We start from the raw sequence: 19,940 nt of genomic DNA, 5'->3' as shown, positions 1-19,940 counted from the left end.
GAGGTGGGGCGCCCAGAGGTTGGAGGTCACCTGACCCAGCCTGGGTTCAAGGCAGTGCTGATGGGGTGGAGGGGTCCCCAAGCAGCCAGGAGGTGCCAGGATCCTGAATGTGGAGCCAGAGTGGGGGCAGGGCAGCCTCGGAGCTGGGACTCTAGGTTGGAGAAAGGAATTCTCTGGCCCTCCCCACCCCTGGGGGGCGGGGCCGAGGCTCCGCTATAAACCCCACGGTGCTTGGGGGTGCTTCAGCTCGGTCAGCAAGGCTCTGTCCCAGCGCCGCTCACTGACTCTGCAGACCCAGCCTTAGGTAATGGTCCCAGGGACTTTGTACTTGGGGGAGAGGACAGGAGGGGTGTGAAGGACTATGGAGGTGGACGGGGCACAAAATGAAGGCTTGAATTCCGGCGAAAATCAGACTTCACAGGGACTGAGGACTGAGGTATTAGGATTTGGGAGTTACAGAATCTGGGGTGCCAAGATTGGGGTGTCCCAGAATATAACAACTTCAGACCAAAGAGGTCTGAGATCTGAGGGATTCTCAGGAATTGGGGGCTTCTGGGCTTAGCTGTTTGATGGTCTGGGGGTCAGGACAGGGAGCCTCTGGGGATTTGAGAATTGAGGTCTCCAGGTCTGAGGCCTTATGACTGGAGGTGTCAAAATTCGGGGCATCATGAATGCACCTCTGAGCTTGGGCATCTGGGTTTTGGGGTCTCAAGATTCTGAGGCGTCAAGACCTAGGGCATCAAGATCTGAGGATGTCTCAGCCCAGAGTCTGGAGTCTCAGGAACTGGGGTCTCAGAACCTGGAGACATGAGGACTTGCTTGTCCCCAGAAACCAGGGGCATCATCAACTGGGGTCCCAGGATTTAGGGGTGCTCTTAACCTGGGTACTGTGGGTCCTGGGGGACCTTAAAGGTGGGGTGCTGTCTATGTAGGGGTCAGGATGAGGTCTATGGACAAGGCTGCTCTTGATGAGTTCAAGCTCCTCCAAGGCTGTGGGTGGTGGGGCAAGGAGGGGACAGGTGGGAAGATAATCAGCCCGGGGCGGGGTGTGTGTGTGTGAGAGGGAGCGGGTGTGACTAATTCTCCCAGGAGCCTCCCCCCTTGAATCCCTTCTTAGGAAATGTCCTCTGTTTCACCATGTACGACATCCCCCCAAAATAGCCTTTGGGGGATGGGGCAGCTATTGTCTTCAGGCCACAGTCCCTTCCCAAATACCTTCTCCTAATCCCCACTCAGATCAGATTCCCATGCACATGTCATAAGACAAAAGAGGACAGCTGCGGTGGTGGAGGGGCAGGAGTGCAGCATTGGGGCTGTGCCCCCCCACACTTCCCAGAGCCCTTCCCTGTCGGGCCCCCAGTCCCTTCTCCCTCAGACCCAGGAGTTCAGCCCCCCAGCCCCCTCCTCCCTCAGACCCAGGAGTCCAGGCCCCCAGCCCCCTACTCCCTCAGACCCAGGAGTCCAGACCCCCAACACCCTCCACCCTCAGACCCGGGAGTCCAGGCCCCCACCTCCCTCCTCCCTCACACCCAGGAGTCCAGACCCCAGCCCCTCCTCCCTCAGACCCAGGAGTCCAGCCCCCCAGCCACTCCTCCCTCAGACCCAGGAGTCCAGACCCCCAGCCCCCTCCTCCCTCAGACCCCGGAGTCCAGGCCCTCACCTCCCTCCTCCCACAGACCCAGGAGTCCAGTCTCCCACCTCACTCCTCCCTCAGATCCAGGAGTCCAGACCCCAGCCCCTCCTCCCTCAGACCCAGGATTCCAGGCCCCCAGCCCCCTCCTCCCACAGACCTAGGAATCCAGGCCCCAGCCCCCTCCTCCCTCAGAACCAGAGTCCAGGCCCCCAGCCCCCTCCTCCCTCAGACCCAGGAGTCCAGGCCCCCAGCCCCTCCTCCCTCAGACCCAGGAGTCCAGACCCCAGCCCCTCCTCCCTCAGACCCAGGAGTCAGACCCCAGTCCCTCCTCCCTCAGACCCAGGACTCCAGGCCCCCAGCCCCTCCTACCTCAGACCCAGGAGTCCGGACCCCAGCCCCTCCTCCCTCAGACCCAGGAGTCCAGGCCCCCAGCCCCTCCTCCCTCAGACCCAGGAGTCCAGGCCCCCAGCCCCCTCCTCCCTCAGACCCAGGAGTCCAGGCCCCCAGCCCCTCCTCCCTCAGACCCAGGAGTCCAGACCCCAGCCCCTCCTCCCTCAGACCCAGGAGTCAGACCCCAGTCCCTCCTCCCTCAGACCCAGGACTCCAGGCCCCCAGCCCCTCCTACCTCAGACCCAGGAGTCCAGACCCCAGCCCCTCCTCCCTCAGACCCAGGAGTCCAGGCCCCCAACCCCCTCCTCCCTCAGACCCAGGAGTCCAGGCCCCCAGCTCCTCCTCCCTCAGACCCAGGAGTCCAGGCCCCAGCCTCTCATTCCTCAGACCCAGGAGTCTAGGCCCCCAGCCCCTCCTCCCTCAGACCCAGGAGTCCAGGGCCCACCAGCCCCTCCTCCCCTAGCCCCTCCTCCCTCAGACCCAGGAGTCCAGGCCCCCAGCTCCTCCTCCCTCAGACCCAGGAGTCCAGACCCCAGCCCCTCATTCCTCAGACCCAGGAGTCCAGGCCCCCAGCCCCTCCTCCCTCAGACTCAGGAGTCCAGCCCCCCAGCCCCCTCCTCCCTCAGACCCAGATGTCTAGGTTGCCAGGCCCTCCTCCCTCAGACCCTGGAGTCCAGGCCCCCAACCCCCTCCTCCCTCAGACCCAGGAGTCCAGGCCTCAGTCCCCTCCTCCCTCAGACCCAGGAGTCCAGACCCCAGGCCCTCCTCCCTCAGACCCAGGAGTCCAGGGCCCACCAGCCCGTCCTCCCCTAGCCCCTCCTCCCTCAGACCCAGGAGTCCAGGCCCCCAGCTCCTCCTCCCTCAGACCCAGGAGTCCAGACCCCAGCCCCTCATTCCTCAGACCCAGGAGTCCAGGCCCCCAGCCCCTCCTCCCAAGACTCAGGAGTCCAGCCCCCCAGCCCCCTCCTCCCTCAGACCCAGGAGACCAGACAGACCCCAGTCCCTCCTCCCTCAGACCCAGGAGTCCAGACCCCAGCCCCTCCTCCCTCAGACCCAGGAGTCCAGGGCCCCCCAGCCCCTCCTCCCTCAGACCCAGGAGTCCAGGCCCCCAGCTCCTCCTCCCTCAGACCCAGGAGTCCAGGCCCCAGCCTCTCATTCCTCAGACCCAGGAGTCTAGGCCCCCAGCCCCTCCTCCCTCAGACTCAGGAGTCCAGCCCCCCAGGCCCCTCCTCCCTCAGAACCAGGAGTCCAGGCCCCCAGCTCCTCCTCCCTCAGACCCAGGAGTCCAGGCCCCAGCCTCTCATTCCTCAGACCCAGGAGTCTAGGCCCCCAGCCCCTCCTCCCTCAGACTCAGGAGTCCAGCCCCCCAGGCCCCTCCTCCCTCAGACCCAGGAGTCCAGACCCCAGCCCCTCCTCCCTCAGACCCAGGAGTCAGACCCCAGTCCCTCCTCCCTCAGACCGAGGACTCCAGGCCCCCAGCCCCTCCTACCTCAGACCCAGGAGTCCGGACCCCAGTCCCTCCTCCCTCAGACCCAGGAGTCCAGGCCCCCAACCCCCTCCTCCCTCAGACCCAGGAGTCCAGGCCCCCAACCCCCTCCTCCCTCAGACCCAGGAGTCCAGGCCTCAGTCCCCTCTTCCCTCAGACCCAGGAGTCCAGACCCCAGCCCCTCCTCCCTCAGACCCAGGAGTCCAGGGCCCACCAGCCCCTCCTCCCCTAGCCCCTCCTCCCTCAGACCCAGGAGTCCAGGCCCCCAGCTCCTCCTCCCTCAGACCCAGGAGTCCAGACCCCCAGCTCCTCCTCCCTCAGACCCAGGAGTCCAGACCCCAGCCCCTCATTCCTCAGACCCAGGTGTCCAGGCCCCCCAGATCCTCCTCCCTCAGACCCAGGAGTCCAGGCCCCCAGCCCCCTCCTCCCTCAGACCCAGGAGTCCAGGGCCCCCCAGCCCCTCCTCCCTCAGACCCAGGAGTCCAGGCCCCCAGCTCCTCCTCCCTCAGACCCAGGAGTCCAGACCCCAGCCACTCATTCCTCAGACCCAGGAGTCCAGCCTCCCAGCTCCCTCCTCCCTCAGACTCAGGAGTCCAGGCTCCCAGCCCCTCCTCCGTCAGATCCAGGAGTCCAGCCCCCCAGCCCCCTCCTCCCTCAGACCCAGGAGACCAGACCCCAGTCCCTCCTCCCTCAGAGCCAGGAGTCCAGGCCCCCAGCTCCTCCTCCCTCAGACCCAGGAGTCCAGGCCCCCAGCCCCTCCTCCCTCAGATCCAGGAGTCTAGACCCCCAGGCTCTCCTCCCTCAGACCCAGGAGTCCAGGCCCCCAGGCCCTCCTCCCTCAGACCCAGGAGTCCAGGCCCCCAGGCCCTCCTCCCTCAGACCCAGGAGTCCAGGCCCCCAGCCCCTCCTCCCTCAGACCCAGGAGTCCAGGTCCCCAGCCCCTCCTCCCTCAGACCCAGGAGTCCAGGTCCCCAGCCCCTCCTCCGTCAGATCCAGGAGTCCAGCCCCCCAGCCCCCTCCTCCCTCAGACCCAGGAGTCCAGGCCCCCAGCCCCTCCTCCCTCAGATCCAGGAGTCTAGACCCCCAGGCTCTCCTCCCTCAGACCCAGGAGTCCAGGCCCCCAGCCCCCTCCTCCCTCAGACCCAGGAGTCCAGGCCCCAGCCCCCTCCGCCCTCAGACCCAGAGTCTAGGCCCCCAGCCCCCTCCTCCCTCAGACCCAGGAGTCCAGGCCCCCAGCCCCTCCTCCCTCAGATCCAGGAGTCTAGACCCCAGCCACTCATTCCTCAGACCCAGGAGTCCAGGCTCCCTGCAACCCCTCCCTCAGACCCAGGAGTCCAGGCCCCCAGCCCCTCCTCCGTCAGATCCAGGAGTCCAGCCCCCCAGCCCCCTCCTCCCTCAGACCCAGGAGACCAGACCCCAATCCCTCCTCCCTCAGACCCAGGAGTCCAGGCCCCAGCCCCTCCTCCCTCAGACCCAGGAGTCCAGACCCCAGCCCCTCCTCCCTCAGACCCAGGAGTCCAGGGCCCCCCAGCCCCTCCTCCCCTAGCCCCTCCTCCCTCAGAGCCAGGAGTCCAGGCCCCCAGCTCCTCCTCCCTCAGACCCAGGAGTCCAGACCCCAGTCCCTCATTCCTCAGACCCAGGAGTCCAGCCTCCCAGCTCCCTCCTCCCTCAGACTCAGGAGTCCAGGCTCCCAGCCCCTCCTCCGTCAGATCCAGGAGTCCAGCCCCCCAGCCCCCTCCTCCCTCAGACCCAGGAGACCAGACCCCAGTCCCTCCTCCCTCAGAGCCAGGAGTCCAGGCCCCCAGCTCCTCCTCCCTCAGACCCAGGAGTCCAGGCCCCCAGCCCCCTCCTCCCTCAGACCCAGGAGTCCAGACCCCCATCTCCTCCTCCCTCAGACCCTGGAGTCCAGGCCCCCAGCCCCTCCTCCCTCAGATCCAGGAGTCTAGACCCCCAGGCTCTCCTCCCTCAGACCCAGGAGTCCAGACCCCCAGCCCGTCCTCCCTCAGACCCAGGAGTCCAGACCCCAGCCCCTCCTCCCTCAGACCCACGAGTCCAGGGCCCCCCAGCCCCTCCTCCCCTAGCCCCTCCTCCCTCAGAGCCAGGAGTCCAGGCCCCCAGCTCCTCCTCCCTCAGACCCAGGAGTCCAGACCCCAGTCCCTCATTCCTCAGACCCAGGAGTCCAGCCTCCCAGCTCCCTCCTCCCTCAGACTCAGGAGTCCAGGCTCCCAGCCCCTCCTCCGTCAGATCCAGGAGTCCAGCCCCCCAGCCCCCTCCTCCCTCAGACCCAGGAGACCAGACCCCAGTCCCTCCTCCCTCAGAGCCAGGAGTCCAGGCCCCCAGCTCCTCCTCCCTCAGACCCAGGAGTCCAGACCCCAGTCCCTCATTCCTCAGACCCAGGAGTCCAGCCTCCCAGCTCCCTCCTCCCTCAGACCCAGGAGTCCAGGCTCCCAGCCCCTCCTCCGTCAGATCCAGGAGTCCAGCCCCCCAGCCCCCTCCTCCCTCAGACCCAGGAGACCAGACCCCAGTCCCTCCTCCCTCAGAGCCAGGAGTCCAGGCCCCCAGCTCCTCCTCCCTCAGACCCAGGAGTCCAGACCCCAGCCACTCATTCCTCAGACCCAGGAGTCCAGGCCCCCAGCCCCTCCTCCCTCAGATCCAGGAGTCTAGACCCCCAGGCTCTCCTCCCTCAGACCCAGGAGTCCAGGCCCCCAGGCCCTCCTCCCTCAGACCCAGGAGTCCAGGCCCCCAGCCCCTCCTCCCTCAGACCCGGGAGTCCAGGCCCCCAGCCCTCCTCCCTCAGACCCGGGACTCTGGCCCCCAGCCCCTCTCCTCCGGGACCGCACTTCACTCGCGTGTTCTCTGGTCCTCAGGTCACACAGGATGTCGGAGACCGAGGAGCAGGAATATGAGGAGTGAGTGGCGCCGGCGGGAGGGCCGGGGGCGTGGAGAGGTGGGACACTTTCCCACCCCCAGCACGTCTAACCCTCCCTCTCGCCCTTTCCTCCCCACCCTGCCCTCAGGGAGCAGCCCGAAGGTGAGTGGGCAGTGCGCGGGCCTCGGCGGCCCGGGGACACGCGCGCGGGAGGCGAGAGGACGGCGGGGTCCCCCGCCGCCCCGCGTGCACCCTCCGGGGTTGCGGCGCCTTTCGCGTGCCCTCCCCGCACGGCCGGCGCCCCCCCGCGGGGCTCCTAACCCTCCTTCTCTGCCCCCGCCCCCCTGCAGAAGAGGAGGCTGCGGAGGAGGAGCAGGAGGAGGAGGAAGGTGAGACCTGACCCCGCGGGTCTGCCGCCGGACGCAGCCTCGCGGGGCCGGGCGGGGCGGGGCCGGCGGGCGCTGGGCTCGCGACCGCCCCGGCTTCAGGTCCTTTAACAGCCTCTCCCCTCTCTTTCCTCTCTGCCCCCCCCACGCCGGCCTGGCCGCTCCCCCTCGCTCCCCCATCCCCGCTTCTCCCCCTGCCTCCCCTCCCCAGCCGCCGAGGAGCCGGAGCCGGTGGCAGAGCGAGGTAACCGCGGCTGCTTCGCTGCTCGGGCCCTGGCCCCTGCGAGGACCCCCTGCGCCCCCGCCACCCGCCCAGGCCCGGTCCTTTAAGCCCCGGAGAGCTCGCGCGCCCTCTGGTGCCACGAAGGGAAATCGCCTCGCTGAGGCTTTAACCCTTTCCCTTCTTTCTTAAAGAGACCGACACCCAAGCCTTCTTCCCCAACCTGGAGGAATACTTGTAGAAGGGTTGGATGTTTGCGAGCAGGCACGCCCCCATCTTCGCCCCCGACCCTGTCATTTTTTCCCCTCCATATACATTCAAAGGTTGGGGCCTGAGTTGCAGAAGGGGCTCTCCCTGGGAGTCTGGATTCCTGTGTCCCCAGAGGGGAGGGGCTGGGGACACCCTGCAGTGCTAGGTGTAAATGGAGAAGAGCAGGAGCTCTGGGTATGTAGAAAGAGGAAGGTCTGGGGGGTTCGGACCCCTGGGTTCCCAGAGAAGTGGGAGGGGCATCCCCACACCAGTTCTGAATGTATATCTGATGCGTGTGACCCTCTTCCCCCTTTACAGCCACCCTGATTTCCCTTCTCCCCTCTTCTCCCCCCACTCATGCCTCTCCCCCAGAGCTGCTCTTGGGGGCTGTGGCTTGGAGGGGGGTTCCCTCCTCTGGGTGTGTCAGGCCCACCCCCATGAACTCTTGCTAATTATCTCTTTGTATCTCCCCACTAGAAGAGGAGCGCCCCAAACCAAGGTGAGATCCTAGAGGGCTGGGGGGAGGGTCCCAGTCACATCCTCCTGAATATATCCCCTACCCCCAGAGATAGGGTGTGAGAAAGGCAGAAAAGGAGAGTGGGGCACTTGAAACAGGAAAGGACAGTGATTTCTTCTTTCAGCAAATGGTCCACAGAACTTCCCATGGCATTTGGCGAGTCAGATCCCATCTGCTCTGTTGGTGAAACAGACCCAGATACAGTGATGGTAGCACACAAGAGGGCCCCATGTTTGCCCTAGGCAGTCACAGAAGGCTTCCCAGGGGAGGTGATACCAGAGTCCTGAGGGATGAGGAGTTCACTAGCTGAAGGAAGTGGGAGGCATATTGTAGAGGAGAAAGCTGTGGGGAGCACACACGGTGCAGTGGCTGCATCTAGACCACTCTTTCAGGGAGCAGATACGGACGCAGGTCATTCTGATGATGGAGGTCCTATACTAGGCAGATCTGTGGAGGCCATGAGAGCTCGTGGGGGCAGAGGGTCCTGGAGGAGGTGACACTGGGGCCAAAGCTTGAGGAGGCAAGGAGGCAACAATCTGAGCATGAGAAAAAAACCTAGAAGCAGAGTTCTGTGGGTTGATATGGGCAGTCGTGCCAATTTCATTGTGGCTAGAGCGTAGAGTGCAAGAAGGGGTGGGTCTGCGCAGGGTTTTGAGCAGAGGAGGCATTGGATCAGATCTGAGAGAGAGCAAGGGGGATCAGGGAAGGCTTGTTGGAGGCGGCAAGGCCTCTGGGGATGCAGTATATCAGGGGAAGGGCATTGCAGGCAGAGGGAACAGCATATGCAAAGGCCCAGGGGTGCAAAGGCACATGACATAGCCAGGGAACCATGAAATATGGTGTGTGTCTGTGAGGGAGGAGAGAAGTTGCTGGAGGAGTTGACTGGGGCCAGATGGAGAAGGGTTTTGAATGTTGAGTTGCTTAGACTTTGTCTTGAGGGTGAGCTCTGAGCTAAAGTCATGAAGGAAGATGAACTGAAGGTGGACAGCCGGAGGCTGGGAGGCCAGGAGGAGGCTGGTATGAAGGTTCACAGGGGAGGGGCTGAGGCCTGAGCTGGGCAGGGGGCGTGGGTGGGAAAGGGGGAACAGACTGGGGAGATGCCTAGGCGAAGAGGCCAGGACTTGCTGTTGGAGCAAGGGGAGGGAGGTGAGGGTCTGGGCTGAGAACCTGAGGGGTGGTGCAGCCACCACTCCGTCTTGGGGAAGTTGATGGGCTCCGTGGAGGCATGGTGTGTGAGAATGCCGGAAATGTTCAGGAGGCACCCATTAACCCGAGTCTGGGATCTCGGAGAGAGTCTGGGCTGGAGACAGAGGTGGTGAATCCTCAGTAATTGACGATAATTGAAGTCATGCAACTGAATGACGTGGATCGTGAGAGTTTCCTATGCATAAATAAAAGGGCGAAACTCTTTAAAGGGCTTTCTGGGGACAAGGAGACCGAGATGGGACAGCTAGAGGAGTCGGAAGCAAATCAGGCGATGGACAATGCTGTCTTAAAAAGCAGAGAATTCGAATGCAGGTGTGGCCTAGGGCACCAACACCCAATACGAATTTAATGCAAGCCACGTATGTAAAAACATCTGTATTTTTACAAGCTGCCCTTTAAAAAGTGAAACAAAACAGGTAAAAATTAATCTTCATAGCATTTTTTTAATTCAACCCGTTATATCTGAAATTTCATCATTTCAACATGTAATCGATAGGAGACATTATTAGTGAAATATATTACATTTTTCTGTTTGAACCAAGCGTTCGAAATGCAGCGTGTTTCACAGACAGCCCATAGAATCTCGATTCGGACCAGCTCCCTGTCAGGTGCCCCGAAGCTGGCTGCCACACTGGACGGCGCTCCATCAGGGAGCTCAGGCTGCTCAGTCTTTTCCCCTTTCCACCCATCAGGCCTGTGGTCCCTCCCCTGATTCCCCCGAAGATCCCAGAAGGGGAACGTGTGGACTTTGATGTAAGTAAAGGACACCCAGTCCCCAGGTGCCTTTGTGCAAGTTAGGAAGAGGCGCCCCTGGCTTCTCCCTTCTTTTGGAGTCCCCTAAAATGGACCGCATAGGCCACTAGGGCCACCTGCTGGGAACATCGCGAACAGTGGCCCCTGGTCCCCTAAACATGACGCGGCCTCCACCCTTCGTCCTGCAGGACATCCACCGGAAGCGCATGGAGAAAGATCTGCTGGAGCTGCAGACGCTCATTGACGTGCATTTTGAACAGCGGAAGAAAGAGGAAGAGGAGCTCATTGCTCTGAAAGAGCGCATTGTGAGTGGAGGGAGGTGGGGTTCTGCAGATTCCTCCCTCACCCCGTGCCGTCCTGGGTCTGGCAATGGTTCCTGTCCAGTACAGACCTGAGGCTGAATCATTTGGGAACTTGTCCAAGTCGGTGGCCACACTCAAACTTGCTCATCTCTGCTCTTGACCTCCTTGGGGAGGGGGCGTCCCTGCAACCCCTCATTCTTCTCCCCTCCGCAGGAGCGGCGCCGGGCTGAGAGAGCTGAACAGCAGCGCTTCCGAACTGAGAAGGAGCGCGAGCGTCAGGCCAAACTGGCGGTGGGTGCCTCCCCTGCCCTGCGAGACCAAATGTTTCTTCTTCAGCTGGATGCTCTATTTCCCATTCACGATCTTTTCTGTGGTCCTGAGAAAGTCCTTGCACTGTATTATTCAAGGATCTCTCAGTTGGAAGGGACAGAAACCCCAACCTAAACTGGATTCAGCAGAAAGAGCATTTTATTTGCTCATATAACTAAAAAAGTGTAGAGTGTGACTTGCTTCAGGTATGGCTGGATCAAGGAACTCAAGATTACAAAGACCCAGCTTTTCTCTTCCTATCCCTGGGCCCATCTTTCTGTGGACACTGGGGTGATGAGGTCATTGTTGGTTTGTCCGGGATGTTCCTGGTCTGAGTCCTGAAAATGCTGTATCCCATCAGTCCCAGGTGAACCAGATGGTCAGTCACCCTACTGGACACCTTCTTCTCAGGCAGGGGTGGCAAGTGACCACCAACAACTCTGGCTATCACTCCTCTTTTATCTGTCTTCTACATCATTCTGGGATGAGTTCAGATTGGTCACCTGTCCATCTTGTAGTGAATTGCTGGCTAGTTGTAGGAGATTGGTGAGAATGCTCCCATTGGCGTAGGCTTTGGAAACATGATCTGCCTTGGCATCAAGGAGTGGCCCACTTGAATCACTTTTAAAGATTAGGAGTTGGGTGACATGGTAGACATCGTACTGGTCTCCCAAAGATGTTCACATCCTAATTCCCAGAGTCTATGAATTTGGTGCCTTGCATGGCAAAAGATGGTGCCTGTGATTAAGTTAAGGATCTTGAGGTGGGAGATGATTCTGGATTATCCAGATGGGCCTCATGTTATCACAAGGGTCCTTGCAAGAGGGAGGCTGTATGGTCAGAGTCAGAGATGTTTGAAGATACTTCTCTGCTAGCTTAGAAGACGGAGGAAGGGGCCTGGAGCCAAGGGAGGCAGGCAGCCAGCCCCTAGAAGCGAGGGCAAGGGAGTGAATTCTCCCCTAGAGCCTCCACAAGGAACCAGCCCTATTCACTCCTTGATTTTAGCCCAGAAGACCCATTTTAGACTTCTGACCTGCAGAACTGTAAGGTGATAAACGTGTGCCAATTTTTAAAAGATATTTATTTATTTATTTGAGAGAGAGAGAGCACAAGTGGGGGGAGTGGCAGAGGGAGAGGGAGAAGCAGACTCCCCACCGAGCAGGGAGCTGAACATGAGACTCCATCCCAGGACCCTGGGATCAGGACCCGAGCTGAAGGCAGATGTTTAACCAACTGAGCCACCCAGGCTCCTCAAACTTGTGCTGTTTTAAGCTATTAAATTTGCAAATTTCAGCAGTGATAGGAGATTAATTCAGATGGGGCATGCAGGACATGCCCCAGCCGTCATACCCACCTCACCAGCCCTTTCAGTGGGGACAGGAGTTGGTCTGGACAAGCCACTGTTTCTGGAACATGGGGCTGCCTTCCGTAGACATTCTAGAACCTCGTCCTCAGACTCAAGGCCAGCAGCCGTGTCAGTACTCCAAGTCCCCCACCCCCATCACCGGTCACCCTCCTGCATCCTCTGACACCGTTATTCTTGTCTCATGAGAATAAAGCAGACGAAGGCCCAGAGAGGGGGAGTATCTGCACTGAGGCCACCCAGCAACGCTCAGCATTGGCCATTCAGACTAGAGGAATGCAGAAAAAAGCAGAAATATCCCTTTCCCATTTTAAAAGTTTTGCTTGGGGGATATTAAGGCTCAGAGAGGAGAAGGGACTTGAAGGTGGTCACACAGCCAGGCCTGGAAGGGCCAGGAGCAGAACGTCTGCGTTTTTGCCTGTTCGGACATTGACTCTGTCTCATGCACTGGGTCTGACCGACCCCTGCTTTACTCAGCTCCCACATCCCCATCTCAGACCCCTTCTCTGCAGGGGGTGGGACAGGCCTTGGGGTTAACACCCTTCTTCCCTCAGGAGGAGAAGATGCGGAAGGAGGAAGAGGAGGCCAAGAAGCGGGCTGAAGATGATGCCAAAAAGAAGAAGGTTCTATCCAATATGGGAGCCCATTTTGGGGGTTACCTGGTCAAGGTGAGTTCAGCCTGCTGGGACCTAAGGTCTATGTTCCCAGGGAGGAAGCAACTGAGGACCTAGATTTCTGGTTCCTGATGGAGGTGGGGGCTGGGGGCTGGACTCCTGGGTCTGAGGGGGGAGGACCTGGGGGTCCTGGACTCCTGGGTCTGAGGGAGGAGGGGCTGGGGGTTCTGGACTCCTGGGTATAGGGACAAGGTGGGGAGGAACCCCCTGTGTTCTGATCTATCCCACAGTTCAGTATGTCCTTTTCCCTACCCTCAGGCAGAACAAAAACGCGGTAAGCGCCAGACAGGTCGGGAGATGAAACTGCGCATCCTGAGTGAGCGTAAAAAGCCTCTGAACATCGACCACATGGGAGAAGACCAGCTCCGGTAGGTGGGATGGGGGCTCAGGGTGGGAGGGGGTCATTGAAAGACAGCGAGATAAGGGGACTCTTACCCAGCTCTGGGAGGGCAGAAGCACAGGTCTGAGCCCTGGTGCTGTGTGACTTTGGACAAGTGTGTCCCCCTCTCTGGGCCTCTGTTGTCTTCCCTGGGAAACGTCACTGATATAGGACCCACTTTTTGTGGGTACCATGACCTGTAGAGTCTGGGAGGTAATATGGTGGGAAGCCAGAGAAGATGGCTCACCAAAAGTTAGGAGATTATGTTGACCTATTGATGTCCCCTGGAAACTCAGGCAGGTCCCATCTTTATGTGAATTAAAGCCAGACATGCTGGTGAGAACTTTCCAGCCAAGTCTCTACCCCATGGGACCCTATCTGCCCCTTTACGTCCCATTCACAGGACAGCCCATGTCTTGTGATAAGCCGCCAGAGGGAAGGGTGCAGAGGGCTTTTCCTTCTGGGGCCTCACTGGTAGCTCGATGGTCTCTGGTCTGGGCATGACTCATAAAGTCAGAAACCCCCACCGCCCCAGAGGTAGCACAGTGAGGGGGACCGAAGCTCAGCACCTGCTCCACCACTTACCAGCTGTGTGATCTTAGCACGTTATGTAATTTTTCTGAGCCTCACTTTCCTTACTGGTAAAATGAGGCTGGGATAACAAAAGTCTACCTCATACACCTGTGAAAGGTCAGTGAGGTGATGATGAAAACAAAGTCTACCTCATACACTTGTGAGAGGTCAGTGAGGTGATGATGATGAAAACAAAGTCTACCTCATACACTTGTGAGAGGTCAGTGAGGTGATGATGAAGAAAACAAAATCTACCTCATACACTTGTGAGAGGTCAGTGAGGTGATAAAGATGAAAACAAAATCTACCTCATACACTTGTGAAAGGTCAGTGAGGTGATGATGATGAAAACAAAGTCTACCTCATACACTTGTGAGAGGTCAGTGAGGTGATAAAGATGAAAACAAAGTCTACCTCACACTCCTGTGAAAGGTCAGTGAGGTGATGATGATGATGAAAACAAAGTCTACCTCATACACTTGTGAAAGGTCAGTGAGGTGATAATGATGAAAACAAAGTCTACCTCACACTCCTGTGAAAGGTCAGTGAGGTGATGATGATGATGAAAACAAAGTCTACCTCATACACTTGTGAGAGGTCAGTGAGGTGATGATGATGAAAACAAAGTCTACCTCATACACTTGTGAGAGGTCAGTGAGGTGATGATGATGAAAACAAAGTCTACCTCATACACTTGTGAAAGGTCAGTGAGGTGATGATGATGAAAACAAAATCTACCTCATACACTTGTGAGAGGTCAGTGAGGTGATAATGATGAAAACAAAGTCTACCTCACACTCCTGTGAAAGGTCAGTGAGGTGATGATGATGAAAACAAAATCTACCTCATATACCTGTGAAAGGTCAGTGAGGTGATGATGATGAAAACAAAGTCTACCTCATACACTTGTGAGGTCAGTGAGTTGATGATGATGAAAACAAAATCTACCTCATACACTTGTGAGGTCAGTGAGGTGATGATGATGAAAACAAAGTCTATCTCATACACTTGTGAGGTCAGTGAGGTGATGATGATGAAAACAAAGTCTATCTCATACACTTGTGAGGTCAGTGAGGTGATGATGATGAAAACAAAGTCTATCTCATACACTTGTGAGGTCAGTGAGTTGATGAAAACAAAATCTACCTCATACACTTGTGAGGTCAGTGAGGTGATGATGATGAAAACAAAGTCTATCTCATACACTTGTGAGGTCAGTGAGGTGATGATGATGAAAACAAAGTCTATCTCATACACTTGTGAGGTCAGTGAGGTGATGATGATGAAAACAAAGTCTATCTCATACACTTGTGAGGTCAGTGAGTTGATGAAAACAAAATCTACCTCATACACTTGTGAGGTCAGTGAGGTGATGATGATGAAAACAAAATCTACCTCATACACTTGTGAGAGGTCAGTGAGGTGATAATGATGAAAACAAAGTCTACCTCACACTCCTGTGAAAGGTCAGTGAGGTGATGATGAAAAAATCTACCTCATACACTTGTGAGAGGTCAGTGAGGTGATGATGATGAAAACAAAGTCTACCTCATACACTTGTGAGAGGTCAGTGAGGTGATGATGATGAAAACAAAGTCTACCTCACACTCCTGTGAAAGGTCAGTGAGGTGATGATGAAAAAATCTACCTCATATACCTGTGAGAGGTCAGTGAGGTGATGATGATGAAAACAAAGTCTACCTCATACACTTGTGAAAGGTCAGTGAGGTGATGATGAAAAAATCTACCTCATATACCTGTGAAAGGTCAGTGAGGTGATGATGATGAAAACAAATTCTACCTCATATACCTGTGAAAGGTCAGTGAGGTGATGATGATGATGAAAACAAAGTCTACCTCATACACTTGTGAGAGGTCAGTGAGGTGATGGTGATGAAAACAAAATCTACCTCATATACCTGTGAGAGGTCAGTGAGGTGATGATGATGAAAACAAAGTCTACCTCATACACTTGTGAAAGGTCAGTGAGGTGATGATGAAAAAATCTACCTCATATACCTGTGAAAGGTCAGTGAGGTGATGATGATGAAAACAAATTCTACCTCATATACCTGTGAAAGGTCAGTGAGGTGATGATGATGATGAAAACAAAGTCTACCTCATACACTTGTGAGAGGTCAGTGAGGTGATGGTGATGAAAACAAAATCTACCTCATATACCTGTGAGAGGTCAGTGAGGTGATGATGATGAAAACAAAGTCTACCTCATACACTTGTGAAAGGTCAGTGAGGTGATAATGATGAAATCAAAATCTACCTCATACACTTGTGAGAGGTCAGTGAGGTGATGATGATGAAAACAAAGTCTACCTCATACACTTCTGAAAGGTCAGTGAGGTGATAATGATGAAATCAAAATCTACCTCATACACTTGTGAGAGGTCAGTGAGGTGATGATGATGAAATCAAAATCTACCTCATACACTTGTGAGAGGTCAGTGAGGTGATGATGATGAAAACAAAGTCTACCTCACACTCCTGTGAAAGGTCAGTGAGGTGATGATGAAAAAATCTACCTCATATACCTGTGAAAGGTCAGTGAGGTGATGATGATGAAAACAAATTCTACCTCATACACTTGTGAGAGGTCAGTGAGGTGATGATGATGAAAACAAAATCTACCTCATATACCTGTGAAAGGTCAGTGAGGTGATGATGATGAAAACAAATTCTACCTCTTATACCTGTGAAAGGTCAGTGAGGTGATGATGATGATGAAAACAAAGTCTACCTCATACACTTGTGAGAGGTCAGTGAGGTGATGATGATGAAAACAAAGTCTACCTCACACTCCTGTGAAAGGTCAGTGAGGTGATGATAATTGATGGTGGTGGTGGTGCGGCTGTAGCAGCCATGCCCTGTGGAGGGCTTACAACCCTGTGAGGTAGATACTCTGATTATCCTCCTATTAAAGATGAGGGACCTGAGGCACAGAGAGGTTAAGTCACCTTTCCAGGGTTGCACAGCTTTGCAAGTGTAAGAGCTGGGCTTTGAACCCTGGAGAAGTCTGGTGCAGCAGCCTGTGTTATAAAGAGGTGTGATGGTAGATGTTTAACAGCCAGCTCTCCAGGGGCAGAAAAACTGTAGCATTTGCCAGTTTCCATGATGTAACTATTCCCACCATGTGGATTTCAAACTACCAGTGTGAGGGCGCTGCTCGCGAGAAAAGATGCACAGAGTCAGGGTCAGGGTCAGCTCGTGGAGGCGTTTCCATGGCTCCAGCCTCCAGCTCGCTATGCGCGCTCCCTTCTGAGCACGTTATCACAGGGCCCCGCATAAAGTAACATGTGGCTGGTGTTCATTCCCCCCTTTTCCTTTTATTTCTCTGTTCTCCCCCACACGTCCACGCGTAACTTGGGTCCACTAATATTTAGGTCCAGTTACCTCAATTTTATTCATTAGTTAAAGGTCATATGTGGGTCTATAACATTTTTCAAATAAAAATGTGCCCCAGAAGAGAAGGCAGTGGAAAGCTGGTAGCTAGCAAGACAAAACAAGCAATGCTAATAATAATAAAGTGAACAGTAACACTGACTTTATTGAGTGTTTACTATGTTGCATTATACATCTTATAAGTTTTGTGTCATAGATTTTTATCAGTTAAGTTCGGCCTCTAGTGAAGACACCTGTTCATAGCAGCCTAAAATACAGAGACTTATTTTCCCACAGAGGAGAAATGTGAGACTAGTTGGTATGAAAGTCTAGAAAATCACTGGAGACCCAGACTCCTGTTTCTCTGCTCCACCACACTTAGCCCGATATTTCCATCCTCGAAATCACCTCGTGGTCCAATGAGGCTGCTGGGGGTCCAGCCAACACATCCAAGCAGCAGGAAGAAGTTGCATGGAAAGAGCCTCAAAAGGCTCTGGGAAGCCCTACCCAGAGAACTGTTTTCATCCCATTGGCCACCCTACCTGCACGGGAGATTTGGGACAGTGGCTTTTTAACTGGGCCTATCGCAAGATGTTGTTTCTTTTTTTTTTTTTTTCTAAAGATTTTATTCATTTATTTGAGAGAGAGAGAATGAGAGACAGAGAGCACGAGAGGGAGGAGGGTCAGAGGGAGAAGCAGACTCCCCGCCGAGCAGGGAGCCCGATGCGGGACTCGATCCTGGGACTCCAGGATCATGACCTGAGCCGAAGGCAGTCGCTTAACTGACTGAGCCACCCAGGCGCCCGCAAGATGTTGTTTCTAAGGAAGAACGGGAGAAGAGGTGTAGAGCAGGCAGCCACAGTTTTACGGAGAGGGAGACAGGATCCTCTTTACTTGGCAAAAGTCACAAACCAGAGAATGGCAAAGCTCGGGTTTGAAACAGGGCTTCCTGACTCCAGAGTGTGGGTCCTTAACCATGACATTGTTCTCCCTTAGGGAAGTAGGAACTTTGAATGTGGAGACAGCGGGCAGAGATTAATAAACCCTTTCCTTCCATTCACTTTGAATATTTTGGCCTCGGATATTAACGAAATGGCAGCAGTGATGCCCCACTCCGAGCCTGGCCCTATGGCTTTGGGCGGTTCTCTCTGGGCTGAGAGAGGCCGGCCCTCCCCCTGACAGCCCGTCCGCCCTACCAGGGAGAAGGCCCAGGAGCTGTCGGACTGGATCCACCAGCTCGAGTCCGAGAAGTTTGACCTGATGGAGAAGCTGAAGCAGCAGAAGTATGAGGTGAGACCCATCTCCCAGGGAGGACGGCGGCGCAGGGCAGGGGCGGGCGGGTGTGTCCCCGTGGCTGTCCTCCCAGCATCTCCCCCTTTCCCGCGCAGATCAACGTGCTGTACAACCGCATCAGCCACGCCCAGAAGTTGTAAGTGTGCCTCCTCTGACTCTGGGGTTTGTCGCTCCTTCCCTGTGGCTCCCCTCACCCCTCCACACCATGCAGTGCCCAGGACAGCCTCTGCCCCAAATGTCAACAGGCTGAGAACCGCGCGTCACTTCTGTTTCTTGCTCTGCCTCTCCCTGCTCCCTTTCTCCTGCTCGCTGTTCATCTATCCCTGTCTCCCACTTTGCGTCTCTTTCACCTCAGCCTTGGCCCCTCTTCCATGTTACCCACTCTCCGTCACCCATCCCTCCCTTCCCCCCCAGCCTGTCCTAAACATCCATCAGCTCCCACGGGAACACCCTGAGCTCACCTCCCAACATCAGCTCCCGCAGATGGGTGGGGGTTGGCCCCAGACCATCAACCACACCACCCCAGCCAGTCAACAGAGGACGCATTTGCCTGCCCCTTCCTCTGGGCAGGGAGAGCGGGAATTTGGTGTGTGTGTGTGGGGGCAGACTTCTGAATTGAGGGCAGGTCCCATCTCAGAGGTTGGGGGAGCCCTTCCTTCCTGACACCCTCTCCCTCTTCTCCTACAGCCGGAAGGGGGCAGGGAAGGGCCGCGTTGGAGGACGCTGGAAGTGAGGACCTGGGGCTGTGCGTGCCCTGAGGTGTTGGATGGAGTGTGGGTCCCCTCTGTGGTTGAAATAAACGCGCCCCCTGCAGACACCTGCTGAGTTCTCTGGCGGTCATTACTCCTAGCCTCCGGGCTTCATCTGACTTAGTGCCTGGAGAGCCCTAACAGTCACTGCGGTGGCAGGTAACGTTGAACCCTCCGCCGCAGGAAACGCAACATGGTGCGGCCACTTTGGAAACCAGGCTGGTAGTTCCTCAAAAAGCTAAGCGCGGAGTTACCGTAGGGCCCGGTAATTCCACTCCTGCGGATCTGCCTGCCACAAGTGAAAACAGAGGTCAGTCCACACGCACGCTGGGCGCAGATGTTGGCAGCGGCATTACTCAAAGCAGCCAAAAGGTGGAAACAGTCCAAATGTCCACCAGCTGGCGGGTGATACCAGGCGATGTTCCTCCGGGGCGAGGTCCTGACACGCGCTGTGATGTCCACGAATCTCGAAGAATCATGGGGCTCGCTGAACGAAGCCAGACACAGAAGGCCACAGATTATGTGATTTCATGTGTGCGAATTGTCCAGAGGGCAAATCCATGGAGGCAGGAAGGAGATCGGTGGCTTCCAGGGGCTGGGGAAGGGCAGGAAGGGGGTGCTGAAAATGCTTGGAATTCCTAGTGATGGTGGCACGCACAACCTTGTGAATATAAAAAGCCATTCAACTGTACTCCCTTTTTTTAAAAAAAGATTTTATTTATTTGGGAGACAGCGCAAGCGGGGGGAGCGGCAGGCAGAGGGAGAGGCAGACTCCCCGCTGAGCACGGAGCCCATCAGGGGGGCTCGAGCCCAGGACCCTGGGATCCTGAGCTGAGCTGAGTGCACCGCATAACCAACTGAGCCATCCAGGCGCCCCCTGTACACTTTTTAAAAAAGATTTTATTTTTTTAAGTGATCTCTACGCCCATCTTGGGGCTTGAACTCACAATCCTGAGATCAAATTGCATGCTCTACCGAGAGAGACTGCCACGCACCCCCTGAACTGTACACTTTAAACAGGCTTTTTTTTTTTTCGGTGTGAATCAAATCTGAATTTTATTTATTTTTTAAAAATTATTGTTATGTTAATCACCATACATTACATCATTAGTTTTTGATGTAGTGTTCCATGATTCATTGTTTGTGCATAACACCCAGTGCTCCATGCAGAACGTGCCCTCCCCATCAAATCTGAA

General features: G+C 56.2%; 1 protein-coding gene across 2 annotated transcripts; it reads left to right on the top strand.

Moving 5' to 3' along the window:
* The first annotated feature begins 205 nt into the window (after positions 1–205).
* TNNT1 (troponin T1, slow skeletal type) lies at positions 206–18,812 on the top strand. 2 transcript variants are annotated; one of them, XM_064580572.1, is made up of 14 exons: positions 206–304; positions 6,377–6,418; positions 6,527–6,540; positions 6,729–6,767; positions 6,976–7,008; positions 7,711–7,732; positions 9,649–9,709; positions 9,898–10,014; positions 10,225–10,302; positions 12,238–12,351; positions 12,616–12,725; positions 17,902–17,992; positions 18,091–18,131; positions 18,683–18,812. In XM_064580572.1, exons 2-14 carry the CDS (start codon positions 6,387–6,389, stop codon positions 18,726–18,728), a joined length of 798 nt encoding a protein of 265 aa, XP_064436642.1. In that variant the 5' UTR covers positions 206–304; positions 6,377–6,386; the 3' UTR covers positions 18,729–18,812. The 2 variants fall into 2 exon arrangements, with proteins under 2 accessions (XP_064436642.1, XP_064436643.1); XM_064580573.1 differs by lacking the exon at positions 6,976–7,008.
* The last annotated feature ends 1,128 nt before the right edge of the window (positions 18,813–19,940 follow it).

The sequence above is a fragment of the Mirounga angustirostris genome, unplaced genomic scaffold, assembly GCF_029215605.1.
Source record: "Mirounga angustirostris isolate CCGP_5_RB_7025 unplaced genomic scaffold, mMirAng1.0.hap1 SCAF_16, whole genome shotgun sequence".
Taxonomy (NCBI): domain Eukaryota; kingdom Metazoa; phylum Chordata; class Mammalia; order Carnivora; family Phocidae; genus Mirounga; species Mirounga angustirostris.
Note: the sequence above shows the minus strand (reverse complement) of the source record. Positions and strands in the feature narration are given on the sequence as shown.

Coding starts and splice junctions, on each gene's coding strand:
- TNNT1 (XM_064580572.1), top strand. CDS start 6,387: ATGTCGGAGACCGAGGAGCAGGAATATGAGGA. Junction 9,710..9,897: donor GGGAACGTGTGGACTTTGAT/GTAAGTAAAGGA, acceptor TTCGTCCTGCAG/GACATCCACCGGAAGCGCAT. Junction 12,726..17,901: donor ATGGGAGAAGACCAGCTCCG/GTAGGTGGGATG, acceptor CCGCCCTACCAG/GGAGAAGGCCCAGGAGCTGT.